General features: G+C 46.3%; 1 protein-coding gene across 4 annotated transcripts in view; it reads right to left on the bottom strand.

The window, feature by feature from the left end:
* ADGRG4 (adhesion G protein-coupled receptor G4) overlaps positions 1–26,767 on the bottom strand; it is a 1,842,483-nt gene that overhangs the window by 1,415,716 nt on the left and 400,000 nt on the right. For all 4 annotated transcript variants that reach the window (XM_078688599.1, XM_078688601.1, XM_078688598.1 and 1 more), the window contains exon 3: positions 8,776–9,393. In XM_078688599.1, the coding sequence (XP_078544725.1) occupies positions 8,776–9,393 (618 nt within the window). The remainder of the gene's footprint in view (positions 1–8,775; positions 9,394–26,767) is intronic.

Here is a 26,767-nt window from a genome sequence, read left to right as displayed (position 1 = left end):
GTTCAGGTGGCGCTGTGCTAATGCGAAGATGGTGCTGTACTGATGCTGAGGTGGTGCTGCACTGATGCTGATTTGGTACGGCTTGGTGCTGCACTGGTGGTGGCTCACTGATGAAGAGGTGGTACTGTGCTGGTGCTAAGGTGGTGGTGGTGCACTGGTTCTGAAGTGGTGCTGAGGTGGTACTGAGTGCTGTTGAGTTGTTGCTGTGCTGTGCTGAGGTGGTGGTGTGCTGATGCTGAAGTGGTGCTGCCTTGGTGCTGAGTTGCGGCTGAGGTGGGGCTGCATTGGTGGATGCGCACTGATGCCTAGAAAGTGCTGTCCTAAAGCTAAGATTTTGCTGCGCTGATGCTGAGATGGTGCTGGGGTGATGTTGAGGTAAGGCTGAGTGGTGTGGATTCCTTCATCACTGCCACCCTTTAACAGTGTCCCTTAAGGCTCCATAACCACTAACGGTCAGACGCATTTAATTAGTTATAAGTTGCCACTCATACCAGTGTAGGGTGTCAAAGCAGTTTGCATCACACACAAATTACACACAGACAATCAATCATTCATGTATAAATCAGCATAAAGGAAATGTTACATTCAATAGAGGACTACAGGGTGTAGGAGTCACAAGTCATGCATGTTGGTAGGCAGCATTGCTAAATAGTGCTTGGGCCCCAGAAGCACAAACTCAGAATTGAAAACGGAATACCATATTGGGGGGTGCTCTTAAATAACAAGCATTTGCAATGCAATAGGTCTCGCATTATTAAAGTTAGAGCTATTGGCATTGTAAATGGCAATGCCTTTTATTTATGTTTTTGCTTTTAAAACATAAATAAAAGGCATTGTCATTTACAATGCTAATAGCTTAAACTCTCGCAAAAGTGAGACCTATTGCATTGCAAATGCTTGTTTAAAGGACGCCCCAGACACTTCTTCCCCAACCTACCAACCTTCAGCGATAGGACAAAACTGCAAGCTTATCTTAGCAAGTCCATACTTGAATACAGCGTGCTTCGAAGAGCAGCACATGCGCTGCTCAGGATCGACCTAAAAGTCTCTGTCTTAATAGCATTATACAATATGGTCGGGTATACAGGAAAGAGCTGGCAGTGTTGGATAGTTGTCAGGGGCTATTCATTCGTTTTTGTGTTAAGCGCTACACATGGAACATTGTTTAATGTAATTGATACCTAGTGTTAATTTGTCCTTATTTTCAGTGACTGTGTGTGCATGCGTGCGTGTGCATATATGTATGTGTGTGTGTGTTTATGTGTTTGCGTTTGTTTGTGTGTGTTTGTATGTATGTGTGGGTATGTGTGTGTGTATGTATGTGTGTGTGTATGTATGTATGTGTGTATGTATGTATGTATGTGTGTGTGTGTGTGTTTCTCTGCAGATTATAGGTTCACATTTCTGCTGGGCAGCCTCTGCCTTTTATCCTTTGATGTCATTCTCCCTCTGACACGTCATTGGTTTCACACGAGTCTCACTGTGGTGAGAGTGCTGCAGGAGAGTATCAGGGGTACTGGGTCTCTGGATGACAGTTTGTGTGGAATAATGTTTTTACTAGAAAAGTGCTTTAGACCGATGACCCCAGAGCCTGCTCCCTTCCAGTGTGTGGTGAGATTTTTAGGATGTGGGGGCTCTAAAGCGACAAGTTTTATAGCGCTTGGGAGCGCTGTATTCACCTGCCTAGCGCTTGGGAGTGCTTCATTTCCCTGAAGCGCCTGGGAGCGCTTTGTTGCAGGAGGCCGGTGCCCACTCGGCATTGGCCGCGGGATTTGCCTCCTTAGCGCTTTAGAGCGCTGTGTTTGCCGTTGAAGCGTGTGGTGCTCCAAGCCGGTGCCCACCCGGCATTTGCCCCAAATTGCGGCGTATTTCCACTTGTAGCGAGTGTCACCTCGCTTTATAATTAAATTCTGGAGGGAGCCTACCCCTCGTGTGTCCCCCCGCTTCACCGCCGCAGCCCGGGACAAACCGAACATCGCCGCCGGCCTGCGACCAGGAAGTCAGGCAGGCCGGGCGGGACAACCGGAAACCGGAAGTAGGAGGGCGGGAGCCTACCCCGCCTCCCACGGAAGAGCCGCGGCTGTTTTGAGCACCGGAGCAGGCAAGAGCCTACCCTGCGCCCCGGTGTACTTGCCCTGAGAAGGAGGGAGGAAGAGTCCTGCTGCCGGCACCTTCCACGAGTGAGGGAGAGCCCGTGGTAACCGGCATAGATGAGCCCTGCAGCTGCCGATGAGAGGAGAGCCGCCGCACCAAGGAAGCCGGTGAGTGGGGCTTCGCCTTGGTGGCTCTCGGGAGCATTATCTGGCTGTCTTGAGTCCGGGAGGGACTCCAAGGAAGGCGCCATTTGCACTAAGAGCTGCGGCGGGGGGCTCTGTATGTGTGTGAGCGTGCGTGTGTGTATGTGTCTTGGAGTCTGTGTGTATGCGTGTGTGTATGCATGTGTGTTTAAAAGAGGCCGATGACTGTGGGGGAGGGAGGGGGTGTGTGTGAGCGAGCGAGTGTCTGTCTGTCTGTGTGTGTATATGCGTGCGCATGTGTGCCAACTTCAAGAAATCGGAGCCGGGGATGTGCACGGCGCGGCGCGGGGCTGGACGTGCGCGTTCGCGCACCCAAATCCGCATGAAAAGCTCGTAACACCCTCTTGTCCCTAATTCCCCCGAGACGGCTGACTAAAGTTGTCGAACTGGAGCATCCTATCGGATGCACTCCAGCTCGACCTAAAAACAATTGATTTCTACCCAGATGAACCCTTTTTGCAACATTAATATCTGCTCTAATCTATACTTTGCAGTGCATGCAGTTCTTTGATGACAGTTCTAAATTCACTGTTCTATGTTAGGATTTTAATTTATAAGCTGTAAGTAACAGAAAAGCAGCAACCCACTGACCTATTTACATTTTACGATTCAAAAAGGGGGGTGGTGATGGACAGAGTATCTGAATTAAGCAGAACACTCCTACCCAGTCAAAAGATCAGTGCTTGATCCATCACTGTTTTTTAGCTCACTGGACCATCCCAGTTCAGAACCTGGCTACATGCAAATTAGTCCCTCCCTGGCCCAGTGCATCATGGGAACAGGGCAGACCAAACTACCGAGCCAATTCTTTATTGGAAAGGAAACAAGCTTCCGGGGACCGGTTTCTGGCATTACAGCCGTCTTCGGCCCGGCTTGCTTGAATCCTGATGGTGCAGTGAGCAAGGGACTCACATCTGAGCATACCCTTCCACACTTGTGGTGGCCAAAACGATTCAAAAAGGGGGGTGGTGATGGACAGAGTATCTGAATTAAGCCCTTTTCCCATGATGCACTGGGCCAGGGACAGACTAGTTTGCATGTAGCCAGGTTCTGAACAGGGATGGTGCAGTGAGCTAAAAACGGTGATGGATCAAGCCCTGATCTTTTGACTGGGTATGAGTGTTCTGCTTAATTCAGATGCTCTGTCCATCACCACCCCCTTTTCTGAATCGTTTTGGCCACTATAGGAGTGGAAGGGTATGCTCAGACATGAGTCCCTTGCTCACTGCACCATCAGGATTCAAGCAAGCCGGGCCGAAGACGGCTGCAATGCCAGAAACCGGTCCCCAGAAGCTTGTTTCCTTTCCAGTAAAGAATTGGCTTGGTAGTTTGGTCTGCCCTGTTCCCATGATGCACTGGGCCAGGGACAGACTAGTTTGCATGTAGCCAGGTTCTGAACTGGGATGGTGCAGTGAGCTAAAAAACGGTGATGGATCAAGCCCTGATCTTTTGACTGGGTATGAGTGTTCTGCTTAATTCAGATTCTCTGTCCATCACCACCCCCATTTCTGAATCGTTTTGGCCACTATAGGAGTGGAAGGGTATGCTCAGACATGAGTCCCTTGCTCACTGCACCATCAGGATTCAAGCAAGCCGGGCCGATGACGGCTGCAATGCCAGAAATCGGTCCCCGGAAGCTTGTTTCCTTTCCAGTAAAGAATTGGCTTGGTAGTTTGGTCTGCCCTGTTCCCATGATGCAGTGGGACAGACTAGTTTGCATGTAGCCAGGTTCTGAACTGGGATGGTGCAGTGAGCTAAAAAACGGTGATGGATCAAGCCCTGATCTTTTGACTGGGTATGAGTGTTCTGCTTAATTCAGATGCTCTGTCCATCACCACCCCCTTTTCTGAATCGTGTTGGCCACTATAGGAGTGGAAGGGTATGCTCAGACATGAGTCCCTTGCTCACTGCACCATCAGGATTGAAGCAAGCCGGGCCGAAGACGGCTGCAATGCCAGAAACCGGTCCCCGGAAGCTTGTTTCCTTTCCAGTAAAGAATTGGCTTGGTAGTTTGCTCTGCCCTGTTCTCATGATGCACTGGGCCAGGGACAGACTAGTTTGCATGTAGCCAGGTTCTGAACTGGGATGGTGCAGAGCTAAAAAACGGTGATGGATCAAGCCCTGATCTTTTGACTGGGTATGAGTGTTCTGCTTAATTCAGATGCTCTGTCCATCACCACCCCCTTTTCTGAATCGTTTTGGCCACTATAGGAGTGGAAGGGTATGCTCAGACATGAGTCCCTTGCTCACTGCACCATCAGGATTCAAGCAAGCCGGGCCGAAGACGGCTGCAATGCCAGAAACCGGTCCCCGGAAGCTTGTTTCCTTTCCAGTAAAGAATTGGCTTGGTAGTTTGGTCTGCCCTGTTCCCATGATGCACTGGGCCCGGGACAGACTAGTTTGCATGTAGCCAGGTTCTGAACTGGGATGGTGCAGTGAGCTAAAAAACGGTGATGGATCAAGCCCTGATCTTTTGACTGGGTATGAGTGTTCTGCTTAATTCAGATGCTCTGTCCATCACCACCCCCGTTTCTGAATCGTTTTGGCCACTATAGGAGTGGAAGGGTATGCTCAGACATGAGTCCCTTGCTCACTGCACCATCAGGATTCAAGCAAGCCCGGCCGAAGACGGCTGCAATGCCAGAAACCGGTCCCCGGAAGCTTGTTTCCTTTCCAGTAAAGAATTGGCTTGGTAGTTTGGTCTGCCCTGTTCCCATGATGCACTGGGCCCGGGACAGACTAGTTTGCATGTAGCCAGGTTCTGAACTGGGATGGTGCAGTGAGCTAAAAAACGGTGATGGATCAAGCCCTGATCTTTTGACTGGGTATGAGTGTTCTGCTTAATTCAGATGCTCTGTCCATCACCACCCCCTTTTCTGAATTGTTTTGGCCACTATAGGAGTGGAAGGGTATGCTCAGACATGAGTCCCTTGCTCACTGCACCATCAGAATTCAAGCAAGCCGGGCCGAAGACGGCTGCAATGCCAGAAACCGGTCCCCGGAAGCTTGTTTCCTTTCCAGTAAAGAATTGGCTTGGTAGTTTGGTCTGCCCTGTTCCCATGATGCACTGGGCCAGGGACAGACTAGTTTGCATGTAGCCAGGTTCTGAACTAGGATGGTGCAGTGAGCTAAAAAACGGTGATGGATCAAGCCCTGATCTTTTGACTGGGTATGAGTGTTCTGCTTAATTCAGATGCTCTGTCCATCACCACCCCCTTTTCTGAATCTATTTACATTTTATGCACTTAGTGATCTGCATGGTACACTTTCTTTGCAGACAGCATATTAACCCTCTGCTACCTTGCAATGAGTAAAAACTTCTTCCACTAGACAACTCCATCTCTCCAGCAAGAGCAAGAACATTAATCATTGGAGTTATCTTGACGCTTTTATTGTCGGAACTTTCTTGAGGCCAGGAATGTGTCAGGGAGTGGTTTTAAAAGCAAAATAAACTCAGAAACACAGCCCCTCTGCTCTGAAGTCAGTATCCAAAGTGATCTTACTGCCCTTGTGACAGCCCTGCATTCTTGTTCTGCATTTATTTAATGTACTACATTCAAAAGCACATTTACAGGGGACATTTTTCCAGAAATGAACATTTTGGCCTCAGCACTAAACAGAGAGGGGAGACTTCCAACCCCTCAGCCAGCAGCCAAGCACAGGTCCTGGAGGGGAGGAAAGAACACAATCAGCATGCATATTAAAGTATCATTTGAAGCATTGATTTAATGGAACTGAAACAATGGCTGTTTTCAGTAGTGGTTTAACTTCTTTTTACATGATTTAGAGATTCAGTAGCTAGATGGCATGCTGCTGTGTTTTTGTGCCTGTTTCTGGAGGAAATTAAAGGAGGCAGACTTAAACTTAAAACCACAATAAATAATTGCTTGCATTCCAAGCCAGGCAACGAGCTGTCTTCAGGGAGAATACAAAACAATACCACATGGAAGGAACTGGGAGGGTTAATGCTGCAAAAAAAGGGAAGCAGCTACTGGTCTGAGCATCCACAGTGTAACACAAGGTTGAAAACATAATAAAATAGGCCCCCATGAGCAGATCAACACAACAAAGCGTAAAGATATTGTACTAAGTCCCTGTTCCTTGGAGGAAAAAGGATGGACAAAGAGGCAGGACTGGCCACTAGCAAGTAAGGATTTTAAAGGACATTGAAACAAACAAATGAGAAGCAAGGAATGGCAATTGGCCCACAGAGAAATATGTATACTAAAGTATACAAGAGTTTGTACACTTATGCTTGACCTAAAAAGGTGATATCTTTGCCTCTAAAAATCAACAAAATAGTGTCAGTGATATATACCAAGAGAGTGAATACCATATAATCTTGTAACATTTTGGTGATATCATAAAGCTTTCTTTATATCAATATCTCCAACACCACCTTTATCCTACCTAAAATAATCTTTGAACTGAAAGAAAAGAGGCTGAATTTGAGTTTCAAAGATGGTTCACAACTGCATACCTCTTCTGAACAATATGACTAATGTTCAGTTATATAGCAGTGCATGCTATTCTCATTTGCATTAGCAGGCAGGCTAATAAGCCCACTGAGTGAAGGCTAAGGGCCATCTGATGACTACGGCAGTCCTTTGGGGGCAGTCGGCACACCACCACACTGAAGGCCCATCTGCAGTATTATAAGCGTGGCGGTCGGACTGCCACTGAACCTCTGCTACCACCGTGGATCAAGGATCCTGTGGCAGTCTGGTAGCGGTTTGAGGCCAAAATATTCTGGCAGTGCAGCAGCAGCAACGTGAACATATTTATGAGTTGTCTCACTGCCACCCTTGTGAAAGGATTCTCTGGACACAGTAAGTGTAATTTAAATAATGTTGTTTATTGGAGCTTATAGATTAACCTCCAACCTCGTCTATGCCCCAAACTGAACTGCTATATATTCTTTTAAAAACCCTCAACATTCCTCTGTAGAACTTCTATTACAACATGCTTCTGAATGACATCACAGTGCAATTAGTGTCACTACACATTATTACAACCCTGTTCATGGCAATGTGGCAGTGAGGCAACAAAGGTGGACCTACAGGGCCCTCTTGTGCCTCTGTACATAGGGCTGCAATCAGGGTGGCACATGTTGTGCCCCCTGGAGTTATGCACTCCGATTTCCTGCACGGGAGGAATGCAGGAAAGGGTGCATTCCTTCCCATGCAGGAACGTGCACCGGCGGTGGCGCGGTGGTGCTGTTTAAGGTTCACAATGAGCCTTTAAACAGCACCACCACGGAACCGCCACACAGCCTGCTGGTCATACCACGAAAATACTTGTAAAACTGGCGGAGGAGCAGCAGTGAATTTCAGCTGTCCTGGAGCGAAGGGATGAAGTGCTGACCGCTCCAGGGCCGCCGAATATCATAATAAGGTCCTAAGTGTGCCTCCAGGTAGCCTTCAGCAAGGGAAAGCAATACAATTCTGTATGGCCTCTGTCTCTGACACAAAGTTCCTCTCTATCTTATCACACTCTATCCTTAGTAGTGTATCTGATCATTGATGAGCCATTCAGAATAAACAATTGGCAGAAAAGGCCTTGACACCCTTTCACTTACTTACATTCTGTGAAACTGTGCTTATTGATTAAAAATACTAAACAAGAAAGGAAGTTATCAGTTTTCAAGAAACCTTAATCAATGCATAAACATTCAATTGAACAGAAAACGTGATTCATACAGAATAACATGATTATATTCAAGCAGACCTGATTAGCACATTACATTGCAAACTACCATGAATCAATGTGCATTTTATATTTCAATTTTATAGCTAAATAAGCAACGTATATATGACTCACGGAAGAGGACACCTACAAATAAAAACAATATATGATCATTATAAAAAAGCCTTGTCCTAAATGGGGTCCACCATGGAGGATGGGACCCCAATAATCACCTGTCAGGTCCTTTGCCTTGTGTATAAGGTCATACACAATAAAGAGGCACTGTATTTCATCAGATTAACAGTGAGACACCCAAAACAGTTTCTGCAGTCTACCCGCGAGAATCAAAATCAAGTGTTATATGGATGAAACCCTACAAATTCACAGCTTTCCACTTTCTTTTTTATCCATAGGAGGTTTGATGAAATTGAGAAAATGACTGAAATCACATCTGTTCTGACTCAGCTTTAGTTTTTGATGCCATGGGTTGACCCCATCTGCTACTGGATCTGTACAGCTACTAGCATCAGATGTGCTGTGTTGGCTCAGCGTAAACCCCCAACACCACCACTCACCCTCATGACACTTTTAAATGGCCCTCAAGCTGTGTTGAGCATTGCGTACACCAAACATAACATACAACACGATTTGATTGAATCTCTCCTTTTTTCAATGTGTCCTCTAAATCTATATTCCTCCAAATTCTGAGACTTTACAGGGAACTTTATTGTCAATCCCAAAATTAGCAGTACAGTGTAAGACAAAGAAATATGGCTCAAGAGATAGAACTTACCGCAGCGCAAGTGCTGATCTTCTACTGGCGACATCACATTAATTCTCCATGAGGAAGCATACCAGCGGATCATATTACCTTCTGAACAGGTATTTAGTACATCGGAGGTATGTGAATTGTTCCACATTTGAAAGTAGTACAAGCTGCCCTCGAAGCCAGTTTGAATGTGCAGAACGAGGTTGTTATTTCCGGTGATTGTTGTCCCATTATTGGTGTGGTTAAATCCAAGAACTAAGGTACCTTCGCCATTTAGGAAGCGTGAAGGAAAATGTTCCCTAAATGTTGAGCTTCCATTTATAAATACGTTCATCTCTGTACTATTCCACGTACAGCAAACGCTGTGCCACATGTTAATTGGCAAATGACTCCCAAAACTTGAATAGTTGCCGAGATGATGGAGAGAGAGAGTATCATATGCTCCTGCCAATACAAAATCTGTCCCCTTTGTTTCAAATGCATCGTAGCTGAAGACTGTCCAATTGGCACTGTTAATAGTTCGATACAAATCAATGCACACTGTGAATTCCACTATTTGCTTCCCGTTTTTAATATTCCGATAAGCATATTCATCCCTTGACCGTTTGAAGACCAATTTATGTCCTTTCAGAGAGTCTTGGTCTGTAAAAGAAGGAGACAAACCTTAAGTTATTTGTCAGAATCAATATTCAAGCTTTAGATATTTTAGCACCTAAATAACTTGATGTTCTTCTGAGAAAGCGAGACAGGCCCCAAAGAACAATAAGAGAGCCCTTTGTGGAAGGTGGCCCGCAATACTAAGGGGCTCATTCTAAGGTCATCCTAAATTCTGATAGGGTGATACCAAGCTGGATTTCCAGACACCATGAAGTGAAGTTAGTCACAGTCACGTATTACTACAACCTTATCAGTTCTTGACGCTGGAACTGAATATAATTGTAGCAATTGGAAATTGGAAAATACTTCCGCTGGTGTTCAATGTTTTTTGTAGAAGTCCAGAGTAGGAATGCTAGTGCAAGGTCGTGTCTAGTGCACCTGGGAACACTTCCAGAGGCGCAGTCAAGCCCACTCCAAACGTGCGGTGGGGTGTGTGTGTGTGTGTGTGTGTGGAGGGGGCTGGGGGGGAGGGTGGGGGAGTTGGAAGGCAGCTGCGCGGGGGTTGGGGGGGGCGGGTAAGAAACCCTACAGAGCCCTCCATTCAGCATAAGCAAGTGAATGTCTTAGATTCTGGGCCCCTTATTTTGCGTTACGCCACTGCGCTCAGCACAATACAGCAAACATGACTCTGGAGCAGCAACCACAGTCCAACAGGCTGTCAGGGACTTGGCTTCATTATATCATAACAACGCGTTTTTACGACGCTCCTAATAAAGGTATGCACCTCCCATCACTTCCTCCATGTGAGGATAATTCGCTGTCTACTCCCAGTGTCCTGCATAGGAAAATTAACATCTGCATGTGCATTTCGCTACATCAGGGGACTAATTTGCCACATCCCGCACCTTGATGGATGGTTGTTCTGATTTTGTGGGGCATATTACCAACAACTAGCGATATTTATCGCTAAATGCGCTTACCGACTTTTTTTTTATCGCTGCCTATCGCTGGATATTTTAGCGGAAAAAACATGCTGCAAGTTTTTCTCCATAGGGCTAAAATATCCAGTGATAGCGGCGTAATGAATGCGAGAATATCGCTGAGAATATAGCGATATTCTCGCATTAGCGACGAAATGCTCTTAGCCATGTTATCCACCTCCCATTGGATAACAGGGCTAAGAACTGGTCAGAGCAGGCGTTAGTTTTTGGCGATAGCGGGAATATTTCCATCGCTACCCCAGCCTTGTGAATAGGCGATAGCGACGTTATCGACTGCTTTCAGTCGCTAACGGGTTGGGTACGCCCACTTTGCATGTCATTAGCGATAAATATCGCTGACATGCAAAGCGGGCCCCAAACCGCTCGCTATCGCCTTCAAGCTGTCGCTAACTGCTGTTAGCGACAGCTTGATAATAGGGCGATAGAATTTTCGCCGCTTAGCGGCCGAAAACGGCCGCTAAACCGTCAAAAAGTGCATCTCGCCCCCCCTTGATAATATGCCCCTAGATTTTTTTTCTCCCAGTTTTATATCGCACGAACTCGACCCGAAGTTATTGGAGCGATTTATGTAAGCACCAGTTACGTTACACAAGGACATATTAATTGTTGTGTTGGAGCCCACACCGAGACTGGAACCTGGCTCCCTCCCTCTGAAGTCGACAGCTCTGGCCATTAGGCCAGAAAAGCCCCACAAATGCCCATCTCCCGACTCCAGGCCTTTATCTAGCCAGGCTAGAGACCACTCTGGGAGAGCAGTCCGCGGAGCTCACATCCTACAGCAGGGATGATTTATCAGAAGACCTTGATAATTGTCAGTAATACACTCACTGGGCGACGAGCTGTCACCCGCGGCTTCTCTACCCCATGGTGCCCTTTGAACTCACAGATTTACATATTGAAGGTCTCATTAGCATGGGATCACAGGACATTAGCAGGCAATTCTTAGCTTCACCCGTTGGGTATACACCGCACTGCTTTTTGAGCTTCTTAACCCCTTCAGTGCTGATGACAAAGCCAGCTCGTCATGGGCGTTACCTGCGCTACGCGGATGACGAGCTGGCTTTGTCATAAACAAGCCATTTTTTTATTTTCAGCGCACAGCGGGAAAACGCGGTAGCGCGGTAGGGGTTAATCAAGGCTATTACATCTCTGCCTCGGACTTTCAAACTACGGCCACACAGCTCTGAGGTGAAGAGGTGGGAGGGGCTAAGAAGTAGAGTAAACATTTACTTCAAAAAGACCATACATACTACCTACGCTTAACAGTTCTCTAAATTATATGAAAGAGCAGGCACTGTCGGCTCTAGGGGGATGCGATCGGTGCAACCGCACCGGGCATTGACTTGAGGTGGGGGCGTAATTTTTTAAAGTACGTTATCATTGTAAAAGCACCTGCTGCCGCCTTCCTGGACTTCAGCATTAAATAAAATGTAATGATAACTCCCGTGATTAATCATCTTCCTGAAGAGAGACCGGAGGTTTGTCTAGTGGAAGTTTTAACCCTCTGCACTAAGGTAGTGTAGAGCAGTGTTTCCCAAACTGGGGTCCTCGGACCCCCAGGGGTCCGCGACACATTCCCAGGGGGTCCACAGGCAACAGTTTTAAAAGCACAGAAAAGTTTCTTGTATAATTAGCAGCTTTCCAGCAACAATAAAAGTGTCAAGATAAAGCCAGTGATTAATGTACCTGCTGGAGTGTGAGGAGAGTTTTGTTTAGTGGCAGCTTTGACTTAACTAATGTAGCACAGAGGGTTAATGTGCCTACTGCAAAGAACGTGTAACATGCATTTAAAAAAAGCAGCATTTTATGTGCATAGGTTCGTGGTTACTGCTTTTGTCACATAGATTCTTTTGTTACTGTGCACTTCATAAGTGACAATCATAATGTAGCAGAGGGACCTAGTTACCAGTACCAGTTAGTAACGTTTGTTTTTTACCAGTTATTCATTATCCTGATGCTGCTAAAAAGATTTATTTGGGTGGAAATACATTTTTAATGTTAAAGTCAGTGCTAGCCACTGTGTTATGTTCTGAATCCTGAGTTTGTGGTTTTCCAGACCAAGCACACTTTAAACATTTTATATACACACTGATTTACATGTACGATTCAATGTCTCTATATGTGTGTGATGTAAAGTGCTCTGACATCCTACAATGGTATGAGAGATGCTATAAAACAAATGAAATACATGTGACAGAGGGGCTATTACTTCAATATAAAATACTAAGGGCCAGATGTACGATCCGTTTTTATATGCGCGAACGGGTTCGTGAACCCGCTTTCACATGCAAAAACGTATTGGGCCGTGTACATTGCCTATTTCGCGAGTCGCAATTTGTTTGCGACTCGCTAAATAGGTTTTGCAACTTGCTATTTGGAAGGGGCATTCCCTTCCAAATAGAGAGTCTTAAAACCATATACAAATGTTTTGCGGTCGCAAAAAACACTCGCAATTACCACTTACTTCAAGTAGATGGTAATGCATTTGCAAATGGGAAGGGGTCCCCAGGGGACCCCTACCCCTTTGCAAATGCATGCAAAATTATTTTTTAAGGGCAGGCAGCGGTCCCAGGGACCTCTGCCTGTCCTTAGAAAATGAAACGAAAACGTTTCATTTTCTTTTTTTTTAAATGCATGGTAAATGGGATGCATTTTTTTTTAACTGCTTTATTTAAAAGCAGTCCCAGACATGGTGGCCTGCAGAGCCCAGCAGGCACCATACCTAGGAGGGCTGGCATTCCCAATAGGCTCGCAAATTGCAAGAGGCTCATTAATAGTAAAGAACCTCGCAATTTGCGAACCCATTGGAAATCCGAAACAGTGTTAAACACACTGTTGTACATTTCATTTAGCGACTCGCAATGTGTCGCAAATTGCGAGGCGCTAAATGAAATCGTCATACATCTGGCCCCAAAATCCTTAGGGGCAGATTTACAAGCCCCTTCTGCCTCTTTTACGCCGCCGTTGCGTCACTTTCATGATGCAGCGGCGACGCAAAAGATGCGCCATGGTGCAGGGTATTTACAGCGTGACGCATCTGGGAGATGCACCACTTTGTAAAGCCCTGCACCAGAAGGAGGCGTTCTGGCGCAGGAACGCCTCCTAAAAGTGGCTGAGTGAAATCTACAAGATTTCACTCAGTCACTTTGGGGTCCATGCTGCGTCAAAACCCTGCGTCTGCTTGAAGCTGGCTTAAGGATTGACACAGCATTAACAAGATTTGGCCCCCCAGAGCATTGCTGGAGCTGTGTCGTGCTTGTGACGCAACTCCAGCAATGCGCCACCTTTACGGCACAGATGCGTCGTGCATTTGTGCTTTTTTGTCCCATGAGGCGCAGCATTGTAAATGCGGCGCATCAATGGTGGCGGAGGCATGGCGCACAATAAGTGGCGCATCCCTGCTGATATGCATGGATGCGTCACTTATTGTAAATCTGCCCCTAAGTACTTTGAGTATTTGTTTTGTGTGCACATGTGTGTATTCTTTTCGAATTACTGTTTTAATATTTGAAATTTAACTCATACAAATTGCTTGGGGGTCCCCGGCTTCCAGTGGTGACTTAATGGGGGTCCTCGGGAGTCAAAAGTTTGGGAACCACTGGTGTAGAGGGTTAAAATGCCTGCTGCTAAGAACGTGCACCATGCTGATAAAGAAATGCATATGATTTGAAGAGGTCAATGGGTTACTGTCTCTGTAATAGAGCTCCTTTTGTTACTTGTCATTTATAAGTCAAAATCCTATTATAGAAAATGGAGCCATTAACTGTCATCAAAAAGCTGCTGCAAACTGCCAGGGATATGTTGGAGCTATATGTTTTTTTTTGCCTAGTCTTTCGTCATCCTAATCTTGTGAAAAGGGTTTATTTGGGTGGAAAACAATTCTTATTATGAAAGAGAACCCCTAAGAATGATGTTGCGTTTTAAGTTCTAAATATGCTTTTTCAGAATACGGACGCAAACTATATTGCCCACCAGTATCGATGACATCACTCCTACACTACACCTAGTAGTCCTGTCTGATGTAACATTTCCTATGCACTGATTTACAAATGCCTGATTGATTGTCTCTGTGCAATGTGTGTGTGATGTAAAGTGTTCAGACACCTTACACTGGTATGAATGGTGCTATAAAACGAAATGAATCCAAGACACAGTGGATATGGAGACTTGAGAGGCACTGTTAAAGGGTGCTAGTGAGGGAATCCATAGCAAAGATGGTCATTGGAAGGGGCGCCAACAGACATTTTCACACAAGGCGCCACCAGCGCTAAAACCGTCCCTGAGAGCAGGAGGAAGCCTGTATGTTGGCGTTTCAATATTTGTACCTGGGTATTTTGCAGAAGGGGTGATTGAAATACCCTAGAGACGTAGCAAACTTACAGACACTTCTACATTGAGAGAAGGAGGCTGTGAGAATTATTTTCCATTGCAAAACGAAAACATTAACTGGAAAAAATTAAAGCTTTTGGCGAAGCTTCCTGGTAGCAGGTTTGAAATACAAGCATTGGCATAGCCATTAGGTCTCGCCTTTGGGACCTTATAAGTGTTAAGCCAGAGCTACTGGCTTTTCCAACGTTAAGCTGTGTCGTACAGCAGTGTGGCAGCTGTGCAGTATGTTGAAAAGTTATAACAAAAAAGAGCTATAAGCATTTTTGTTACCTTATATATAACCAAGAAGACAATATATACAACTGAACGACTAATAAAACAAGCATTGGCATAGCCAATAGGTCTCACCTTTGGGACCTTGTAAGAAAAAAAGAAACTGAAGTGTAAGACTTCACATTTACATTTACTGCATCCTAAATACGAAGTAAATGTGAACGTGAAGTCTTATACTTCTGTTTTTTTTTTTTACTTACAAGGTCGCCAAGGCAAGACCTATTGGCTATGCCAATGCTCGTTCAAATTGCCTACGGTCTAGGCCCTCATCGAACCACACTACAACAGCCCACATACCTGCAGGTTATTTCTGATTCTTTTGATAACATCATTCTTCAAGTCAGTGCAGTCGTCAAGGGAACAACATTTGTGCATCTTTTCTTCAGAAAATGAGTCTCTGCAGCAAAGCAAGCACCTAAAAGAGCTGGTGATGGCATGCCGACATGGCTGTCAAGTTAGTGTAGGACCGTCTATTTTTGTATCATGTTGTATTCACTTACGTTATCTATTAAAGCGGTTATTATATTTGTGTAGCGTATTTTCTTGCTATGTTGTCCGTGATTCGCAATGCACGCTGCCTGATGATGGCTTATTACTAGTCTGGTTATTCGGCAGAATATTATCATGTTGTCTTTATATGCTGTTTTTTACATAGATTCTGAGAATTCTAGCATCAGCAGAGAGAAAGGTCAATGAGTGCAGATTTCAAGATATCATACAGGATTCTAGGGAAAGTTCTAGCTTCAAATGCAATGGGTCATTTTTCAAGCGGCCGCATTCTGAGGTGCATAACAGATTGTTGTTTGACTCTCGGACGGCGGATCGGTAGGACGAACGCTGCGTGCTTTTCTAGCCTTTTGGTGACCTGGGGAGCTTTAGTCGCAGAGGTGGTTCCTGTTGACTTTACTGAGGTTGTGTGATACGCCTGGGTGGTCGTTTAAATACACACCCATGAAATAATTTGCTCTGTACACCCAGAATTGATAATTTTGGAGTATCTAGGAGAGATCGAACTGTTTGTCCCATAGGAGGAGGTTGGCTGTATCCTTCAGGGTGGTATCCCCTCTTCCTGGGGGGGGCCGCTTGTACATCATTTCTAAGTACCCTTGTCCTGATGAAGCCACAAGATACTACTGGCGGAAACGCGACCGCAACTCCGTTGACAGATAATTAATTGTGTTTTTTTCCCCCCTGTTTTTCTTTTTGTTTAGGGTACACATTTGTATATATTCTGTATATATTGCAATTATAAGTTTTGATTATTGTATATATTCTGGTCACCTCTTTCTCTGTGATTCATTATATTGTTAATAAACTGTATCCTGTTTTGAAGTAGCATTTGCTTTATTTTTCCCTCAGTAACTTTTTTTCTACTTTTTCATCCATGTGATGCTCCTTGCCCAGGTATGGGAGGGTAATTTGGGCAGAACCCCTGTTCATTACGTAGCATAATTGAATAGCACAAGAATACCAATGTAGTTACTACTCCACAAGGTATTACAGGTGTCAGTTATTTCATGGCACAGTGTTGTTTGTGGTGTTTATTTTACTTAACACAAGAGTCTCAAAGGCCATTGTTTCTCGTGCCATAATATGTATGATCAGCACTAACTCTGCTGTTGCTCAGTGGCGCCGAGTGGCACATTTTCTGCTGCTAAATAAACATTTTCTGTCACCACACATGGTTTCAGTGATCCACAGATAGTTGCTGATGGGATAACATATGCTTGGTGCTTCGGTGCACTTTCAGAAAGTGTGAAGTAATGCTCCGAGTATGTTGCCCGGTTCTTGTTTCTGGTAATCCCGAGCTGTCAGCTATTTTAAACAAACAAGGGAGCCCGAAGAGAAACCAAGGACCCCGGGAATTGATTTCTTTTTTGGAACACTGGTCCTTAGCACAACATGTATAGAAAGAACAAATGCAAAATAGACCTTAATGGGTACTATTGTATTTCGATGCCCAGCCGGACAAAGAGTTTTAAATTCCAGAATAAAAGTAATATTGTTACATTAGAAGCAAGAACAATACAACGGGACACAGTCCTGCACCCGATATTTTTCGAAAACAGAAGAAAGGGTAAACATTACCCATAGAAAGCAAAAGGACACAGGCAATAGTTTGAGCATTGGGAGGAGCTTGAACTAGTCATACAAGGAAGCAAGCTAACCCACATAGTGAACACATTAATCATAGAGAGGGCTCTCTCTAAAGGATTCACTCCCTTATTCACAATTTTTGAGAATAATGCGCAATTGCTCTCACAAAGAGGATTATTTCAGAGAGGCTAACACTCTTGCCACAAACTAAGAGACCGAGGTTACCTGAAGAGAATAGTCAGGAATGCATCAAAGAGAGCGTGGTACTGCCCGCGAGAAATTCTTCTAAATTCAAAACCTAAAAGAAATACTGAAAGAATCGCATGTGTCACCACATTTTCACGGATGTATGACGTTACAACGCGATATATTACAACGCACTCCGTTACAACGCATTTTTTACAACGCAGGATCCATTACATCGCATGCCTTTACAACGCATGACATTACATAGCAGATGCTATTACAACGCATGCCATTACAATGTAAATATAGGTAAGTATATTATTTTTTTTTTAGATGTAAGTAATTTAAATGTATTAATTAAATAAATTAAATTGTTTTTAAATAATTATTTAGTACATATATTACTTTAAGTTTATTTTTAAAAGAACTTTTAATAATAAAGAACTATTTTTAATAAATAATAAAATTATTAAAATTAATTTTTTTAATTAAAATAAAAGATTGTATTTTAAAACTAAACACTAAAAAAAACCTGTACCCCAAAACCCAAACCCAGCCCTGAAACCTAAAAATACCCCTGTACCCCAAAACCCAAACCCAGCCCTCAAACCTACAAATACCCCTGTACCCCAAAACCCAAACCCAACCCTGAAACCTAAAAATACCCCTGTTCCCCAAAACCCAAACCCAGCCCTGAAACCTAAAAATAGCCCTGTACCCCAAAACCCAAACCCAGCCCTGAAACCTAAAAATACCCCTGTACCCCAAAACCCAAACCCAACCCTGAAACCTAAAAATACCCCTGTACCCCAAAACCCAAACCCAACCCTGAAACCTAAAAATACCCTTGTACCCCAAAACCCAAACCCAACCCTGAAACCTAAAAATACCCCTGTACCCCAAAACCCAAACCCAACCCTGAAACCTAAAAATACCCCTGTACCCCAAAACCCAAACCCAACCCTAAAACCTAAAAATACCCCTGTACCCCAAAACCCAAACCCAACCCTGAAACCTAAAAATACCCCTGTACCCCAAAACCCAAACCCAGCACTGAAACCTAAAAATACCCCTGTACCCCAAAACCCAAACCCAACCCTGAAACCTAAAAATACCCCTGTACCCCAAAACCCAATCTTATATAAAAAAACATAAATTAATATATTTATTTATTTTTAATATTAAATAAAATAATTAAATAATGTTAAATAAAATATAAAATAAAATTATATACTTACCTATACTTACGTTGTAATGGCATGCGTTGTAATAGCATCTGCTATGTAATGTCATGCGTTGTAAAGGCATGTGATGTAATGGATCCAGCGTTGTAAAAGTTGCGTTGTAATAGAAGTGCGTTGTAAAAGTTGCGATGTAACGGCTGTTTCCCCATTTTCACACATCTCCAACAAAATAAGGAAATCTATATTCAATTCAATTCAATAGAGACTTTATTTTGGTTTTGATTCAAACCATAAAAGTACAATTGACAATATAGCAATTAAAAAGTACATTATAAGAACGATAGTAAAGTGCCAGAAGTGCAAGGATCAAATATGTACATACAGTAAAAAAGATAATTCATGAAAGGTTTAAATCAACATAAAAGCATCACTGATCTAAACAATTTCGCAACTTTATACAAAGTTTAAAAAATTCGGTAACTTGAAGGATACTGTCCATATGCAAAAGTTGCAAGTACATAAGGGCTGGTCTGATCTGGTTAAAATTGAGACTTTTTAAAAGAGCAAGCAAATAGCGTTTGCGAGGGTATTCATAAAAACTACATCAAAATATAAAATGCAGCAAATCCTGTGGAGACTTTCCGTCGCAGCCACAGGGCGCTGCAGATCTGTTAAAAATGTCACTTTTTGGTCTAATAAGCAGATGATGAAACAAGTTCAACCTAAATCTGGTTAACAGAAATTTCTCATGAAAGGACAGTGAGCCAGACAAATATGGCTCCATTGATACACATGTTTGAAGCATGACAGATTTTCTTACAGTTGGTTTTTGGAGCTCCACACATTCCCTTTGTGAGCTCCTATCCATAAAGAAAGCCAGTTTGATCTCCTTCACATCCCCTTTACCGATCCTGTTTGGGGAATCAAAAAATTCCAGACGACCAAGCCGGGAGAAACTAGATTTCAAATACTTTAACCATGGGGTGTCCAGTACTTTGTCCTGAGGTAAGAAATCTTTCATAATCAGATGAGTTAGTGGTATTTCCTCGTTAAGCCACAAGTTTAGCCAGCATGTCAGAGGACGTAGGGAAAAAATGTCACATAAGTGGATGTACGTCATTACGACACACACTTTTACAACGCGTTCCATTACAACGCGGTTGTAACAACGCAAGTCGTTACAACGACTTGCGTTGGGGGGCGCAAATTAAAAAAAATTAATTTACTATTCCAACACCAGTCCCCGTGGATAGTAGGGAAGGTGTTGGGATAGTAAATTAAATGATTTACTATCCTTGAGCGCCCCCCAGCGCAATTCGTTGTAACAACTTTAGTTGTTATGACCGCGTCGTAATGGAACGGCGTTGTAATAGTTTCGTTGTAAACGTCGCATACCCACATAAGTATTGTGCCCCCAACTCATTATGGACAGCATAGTTTGAGGTGCCAGCTGGGACACACAATAAACGCTTCATAAAGGTATTTTCGGCAGTCTGCAACTGCACCCCACTGAAATACCCCCACAATTCACTGCCATAGACAGCAGTGGCCACTGAGTTTGCGTTATATAATTTCATCATCGCACTAATAGGTTTATTTCCTAGTGTGGCTGCAAAGTTAAAAATCGAGGCATTCACCCTAGCCAGTTCACCTTTCTTCTTGGCAAGATGAGATCCCCAACTAAGTTTATTGTCAAAAGTAATCCCAAGATACGTAAATGATTTCGTTACAGGGATCACTACATCATCTAACTTAAACAGGAAATTTCTGCTTGGCTTTTGACCAACCTGCATTATAAATGATTTGAATTGTTAATTAGTAAATCTCTGTCAGACATAAGCGTTTTAAAAGCATTAAGTAAAGTTTGCAGTCCCCTCTCAGTTCTAGAAATTAGAACCGCATCATCTGCGTATAAAAGAACAGGAATACCCCGCCTATCAACTCTAGGACAGTCCGCATGTATGTTCTGCAGAACACTGTCTAAATCATTGATATAAAAATTAAAAAGAAAGGGGGCAAGGATACAACCTTGACGCACACCCTTTCTAATAGCAAATTTACTGGTTACGCCCAGATCCTGAGAGTACCTTACATTGGCACTGGTATTACTGTGTAGGTCTTCAAGGAAGTTAACAATCCCAGTATCAACCCCCCTCTCCCTCATGGACTGCCAGAGCCTTCCCCTGTTGACACAGTCGAAGGCGGATGACAAATCCATGAAGGCAAGGTGTATTGTACCCCTCCTTGCTACAGTGTACTTGCTTAAAATTAGGAAAAGATTAAGGGACTGTGTTATAGTTGAGCGCCCTCCGCAGAAGCCATACTGAGCAATAGACATGATGTTATTTGTAGTTGCCCAATCGGACAGTCTCTGCAGTATTATTCTTCCTGCTATTTTGACCATAGAATCTATTAATGATATTGGCCTATAGCAGAGTGGGCTGCCCCTGTCCCCTTTCTTAAAGACCGGGACAATTGTGGAAACCCCCCATGAAAATGGGCAGCCAACTCACGCAGCCGCATTGAAGACCGCCTCCAAGATGGGTGCCCAAAAACTAGGATCCGATCTATACAAATCAGGCGGAATCCCATCCGGACCCGGCGCTTTCCCAGCTGTCAGACCTAATATTCCGTCCAAAATCTCGCCACTTTCAAATTTAATAACACTATCCCTTACACAGGGTGAATAATTGGGGATTTCTGACGGTGTGCAACTATATAGGCTTTTAAAGTGGTTTACCCACTCCTCCTCAGTTATACAACATTCCAGGCAATCCCCAGGGACCTGTACCAAGAAAGGTTTCTTTACCAGGGCCCAAAATCTGGAACTGCACTTTAAAGTATCAGGGTCAAGGATCTCGGACCAAGCTTCTTGTCTTAGAGTATCCTTGCGCGTAGCAATAACAGATTTATAGTTTTTCCTAGATTCTTGCACAGTTGCTTTAACTCTGGGAATAGCCCCCAAGGCTAACCTTAAATTCCACGCTGCTTTAGAGCAGTCCTGGTCAAACCATCTAGGTCCCCTGTTATCTACCTTTTTGGCAGGGGCCGTCAGCAGCTGAGAGACTTTAAGCGACAAATTCTGAAATGCATCTAGGACTGTAATTGATTCACTCCCAGCTTTAATACAGTTCTGAATTTCATCTGTACAAGTGTCTATTATATTTTTGTACAGCTGCTCGGCATTGATCGTCAACCATCTAAGGCGACGTCTTCCATCGGTTGTGCTAAGTCTACTTGGGACACCCTCCGTGCGTCCTTAGCTATCCAGGGTCCATTCAACCGGATGGTACGGGGATTATGATCACTAAATTCATTATTGCTAATGGAAAACGAATCCACAAAGGACTGCATTGACAGTGTAAGTAGCATATAGTCAATGAAAGTTCCTCGTCCGTGCCCTTTAAAAGTGGGAATATCAAAACACTTGGTAGGGTCCCTCATTTCCATAGCTACTGGTAAATTTAGATCATTCAAAAGATCATTAAATAAATCCCCTTCAGAGGGGCGTGGCTACGCGGGCGAACGAAATGGCCGCCTGATCGTAGAGCTCCGCCGGGCGAGAAATGACCGGGGCCGTTCGCCACTGATCCGGCGCTGCGCTGAGGACGGATTACGCATGCAGCCGATCCTTGGAGCCTACTGATGCAGCCTGCCTAATCTGGAGGACGGGGGACAACGTGGAAGGTCGGAACAGCTGAGTGGTGCTGCGGCCGGCTGCGCCTCGCGGGCCGTTACGTAGCAGCTGCGGAGCGCCTGGTGAGTCTCCTGATTGCCCCCTTGCTGTCCCCCTCGGCCCTAGGGCCGCTGTAGTTCTCTCCCGGGTCTGCTGCTCGGCCCCGGTGGTCTCTGTGGGTGGAGGTGCGGCCCCTCGGTGCGCGACCGGCACTTGCGGCCTGGTCCGGCCTTGGGAGCCGGGGCCTCGATTTTTGGGGACCGCCGGGTGGTGCGGCGGCGAGCGGGGAGCGCGGGCGGCGGGCCTCGGGGCGGAGGGGCGCTTGGTGAGGGGTGTGGCCGGCGGCCTTCAGGGCGCTCTGCGAACGGCCTGGCGTCGCTGCACTTGGTGGGGGCCTACCTCCATTGCCCCACCGCTGCCGTGCACCCAAGACCTGCGCCTGTCCCCCTGCAGAACTTTGCCTCCTGCACTCCTGCTGATGCGGTGGCCCTGATTCTCTGCCGCCTGTACAACTTCTTGTGACCGACGCTGGCTGCCTGACCTGCGAGACCTTGCCCAGCTGAGTTGCCTTTGCCTCGAGGACTTGCCTGCTTAGTCCCCCCGCCACACCACCTTTGGCTGCCTGTCCTTGAGGGCCCCTTGATCCGCCGGCTGCTGCCGGGTGGTTGCCGCAGCCGCCTGCTGACCCTACTTCTTGGCCTCTGGCGCACTCCTCCAGCCAGATTCATGCCCTGCTGTCCTGTGTGCAACCGCCTTGGCGACTCGTGGGCTCCCACGGCGTGAGTCAGCCCTGGGGCGGTGGACCGACGAGTACCCCTGCTCTGGTCCCGTCCTACCCGCCTTGCTACTGGGGTGCCCGGACACTGTGCTTGACTCTCTGGGTTCCGCTGTTGTCATAGAGTCCTGTGCCACTGGTGATTTGCCCGCCACTGCTTCCAACATGGTGAAGAAGGATGTTACCCAGAAGCGACTTACCTTCAGTTCTGCACCCGTCCGTACTTCTGCAGCTTCGCCGGCGGCGGAGGTAGACACTGGGGGCCAGTTGGCAGCGAAAGACACGGCGGGTATGGTTGCTGAGATGATGGGTGAGATGAGGGCTGGATTCAAGGCCTTGGATTCTCGTTTTGATACCCTCGAAAAGAAAATGGCGGACATGGGCGCGACGATCCAACTGCACGATAGGCGCCTGGACCTGGCGGAATCCAGAGTTTCCGACCTCGAGGATGGTGCGGCGTCGACGCTGAAAAGGTTGGAACGAGTGGAGAAGATCCTTAAAGACGTCGCAATTAAGAACGAGGATTTAGAGGCGCGCAGCAGGCGCAATAATATCCGAATTATCGGCGTGGCGGAGACGACAGCTACCGGACGCTTTGACACTTTTGTGGAACACCTCCTGATCGAACTTTTTGGCCGAGACACGTTTACCGCTGGCTTCGTGGTTGAGCGCGCACACAGATCGCTGGGGCCCCGACCTAACCCTGACCTGCCGCCCCGGCCCATTATTGCCAGGCTTATGAACTTCAGGGACAGAGATGCGGCGCTGAAGGCTGCCAGGGAGGCGGGCGAGGTTCGGTGGCAGGGAGATGTGCTCTCTTTCTACCCGGACTTCACCATCATGGTCCAAGATGCGCGCCGTAAATACACTGGTGTCAAAGCTGCCTTGCGCAAAATGGGATTGCGCTATGGAATGCTGTATCCTGCCAGGCTCCGGGTGGACGTGGACGGCAGGTTTCGCATTTTTGACTCCCCTGCGGAGGCACAGGAATTTTGTCGAGCCTACAAAAACAGGGGGTCCCCTCGGCATTCTGATGTTGCTCAACAGTCTCCGCCGCACACTGACTCGCAGGCTAGTGCTGAACTGTTTACCGAAACCGGACAGGGTTGACTTAGCACCTTTCCATCTTCTCGATCCGGAGTGTTTGCCCCAGTAATCTGCATCTGATACTACTGTTCCTATTTTTTTACTTTTGCAGTGCTTTTTCATACTTGCTGACATTTGAACGTTGCCCCGGTTGTGGTTCTTGCATGGCGGAGCGTCGCCTACCCCCATGGCGCGAGCCGCATTGTTTTTTTCTTTAACATTGTCTTTATTTTACAGGTACATTAGTGGACAACTGTTGTTGTTTGTTGCTCTGGGTTGTTTCCGGAAGGGTGGGTTTAGCCTCCTTGGGCTTGAGGAGTGGCTGGGTGGTGGGTGGTTGGGATGGGTTTGTTTATGCTTTGGTCTTGTTGTTTGTGCATTCGCACTGTTTTTCTATCTAAGTGATGCCTTTTTTGCGATAGGGAATGGCAGGTCCGTACACGCATGTTTTCTTACGATTCCACCGAGTTTGAATGGCTAAGTTAGGGCAGCAGTCTGGTCCTTCCAGGCTTACCTCCATGTCTTGGAACGTCCGAGGTTTAAATGATACGCGGAAAAGGCGACAGGTTCTAAACTATGCAGCGCGGCATGGGGTGGATGTCCTATTTTTGCAGGAGACACACCTAGTGGATGCTGACTCTTCCTCCTTTGCAAAAAGCTGGGGCGCGCACAGATTTTTTTCTAGCTATAGCAGATATGCAAGGGGGGTTGCAATCCTGATACATCGACGTGTTCCATTCGTGCTCTCAGACAGCATATTGGATGTAGATGGCAGATATGTTGTGGTTACGGGGGTGCTTCTGGGCTTTAAGGTCACCTTTGTTGGAATATATGGCCCCAATTCGGACTCCCCTGCCTTCTTCCGGGGACTTCAGGATGTTTTGCTGAGATTAGACACTGATATGATGATACTGGGGGGTGACTTTAACCTGCTCATGACCCCTGCCAGGGACAGCACCTCCTCTTCCCCGGATTGTAAGCCCCGCTCCCGTGTTGTGCTGGCGGATGTGTGCGCTCATTACTCACTGATTGACATTGAGGCCCGTTTGCACTCCACCTCACCCGTCTACACCCACCACTCGGGGTATCACAACACTAGCACCAGAATAGACTACTGGCTCCTTTCCCCAGGGGTGGCCGGTTGGGTGAGTGACCATTTGACACTCCCGCGCACTCTGTCTGACCACTCTCCCATAGTGCTGACCCTGCTCATCCCCAGGTTGGGAGGGTACGAGAAACAATGGCGTTTTCCTGGCAGGGCGTTAGCTGACCCGGTCTTCAAGGAGGACATTCGCATTGCCATAGAGGAGTACTTTGAGTTCAACGAGGGCACAGTGGACGCTTGGGCTACATTGTGGGAGGGTTTCAAGGCTACCATTAGGGGGGTTTGCATCAACAAACATGTAGGGGCTTTGCGCGACATCCGTGCCTCCCTGACCCGTATTGAGAAGGACATTGCTGCTTTGGACACCAACACGCTCACTGACACGGGTGGTGGGGTGGAGGCAAAAAGGTTGGCACTGCTGCAAGAGTTCAGAGACACTGCAGACAGAGAACTGACATATCTCTGCACACAACACTCGGCTAGGCAGTATGGTGAAGGAGACAGGCCTGGCAAGCTCTTGGCCCATCTGCTTCGTCCCCCCGGCCAGGCTTCATTTATCTCGGACATGGTAGATGATCAGGGAGCTCGTCATCAGACCACCCCTGCCATTTGCGATGCCTTCCTATCCTACTACAAGGAATTGTACACCTCGGGACTATCGGCTGACTGTCGCGACCCTGGCCCCTATATTAACGAAATCTCTATGGTCTTCCTGGAAAAACACATGCAGGACTTTCTGGCGATGCCTATTGAACCGGATAGCGTTGTGGAAGCCATTGATGCGTTGAAAGGCTCGTCGGCGCCGGGTCTAGATGGCTTTTCAGCTGACTTCTATAAGGAGTACAAGGAGGAACTGGTACCTCGCCTGATTGAGGTGTATGCGGAGTCACTCGAGACGGGGATTCTGCCACCCACATTGCGGGAGGCCGTTATCATTTTACTTCCCAAACCGGATCGGGACCCCACTAGGTGCGGTTCCTACAGGCCCCTTTCCCTGCTCAATCTTGACTATAAAATTTTGGCGAAAGTCCTTGCCACCCGACTATCTTTACTTATGGAGTCTATCATTTCGCCAGCCCAGTCCGGGTTCGTTCCCCATAGATCCACCTCCTTTAATCTGCGGACGCTGTTTTCTGTTCTTCACAAAATTGAGCCGACTACGCCGGCAGCTGCGGTGTTTTTAGACGCCGAGAAGGCATTTGACTCCTTAGAATGGTCGTTCTTTCTATCTGTCATGCACCGCATGGGCATGCCGTCCTTGTTTGTCTCCACGGTCGAGCTGCTTTATACTGCCCCCAGAGCGAGACTGCGCCTTAATGGCACGCTCTCTGATAGCTTCCCTCTTTCCCGGGGAACCAGACAGGGATGCCCCCTGTCCCCCCTGTTATATATTCTAGCCATGGACCCTTTGGTACGACATTTTCAGGAGCGCCACCTGCACCGCGGGCTCCAGTTCCGGACAGGCCCGTTACTTGTCTCCCTCTACGCTGATGATACCATTCTGTATGTCAGGTCTCCGGAGACCAACCTGTCGCCTTTGCTGCTTGAGGTGGAACGCTTTGGGAGGTACTCCGGTCTTCGTATTAATTGGCATAAATCTGAGATCTTTCCGCTCACCCCCTCCACTGCTCGCTGGGACTGCCCGTT

This window comes from Lissotriton helveticus, chromosome 4_1 (genome assembly GCF_964261635.1).
Source record: "Lissotriton helveticus chromosome 4_1, aLisHel1.1, whole genome shotgun sequence".
Taxonomy (NCBI): Eukaryota; Metazoa; Chordata; class Amphibia; order Caudata; family Salamandridae; genus Lissotriton; species Lissotriton helveticus.
Note: the sequence above shows the minus strand (reverse complement) of the source record. Positions and strands in the feature narration are given on the sequence as shown.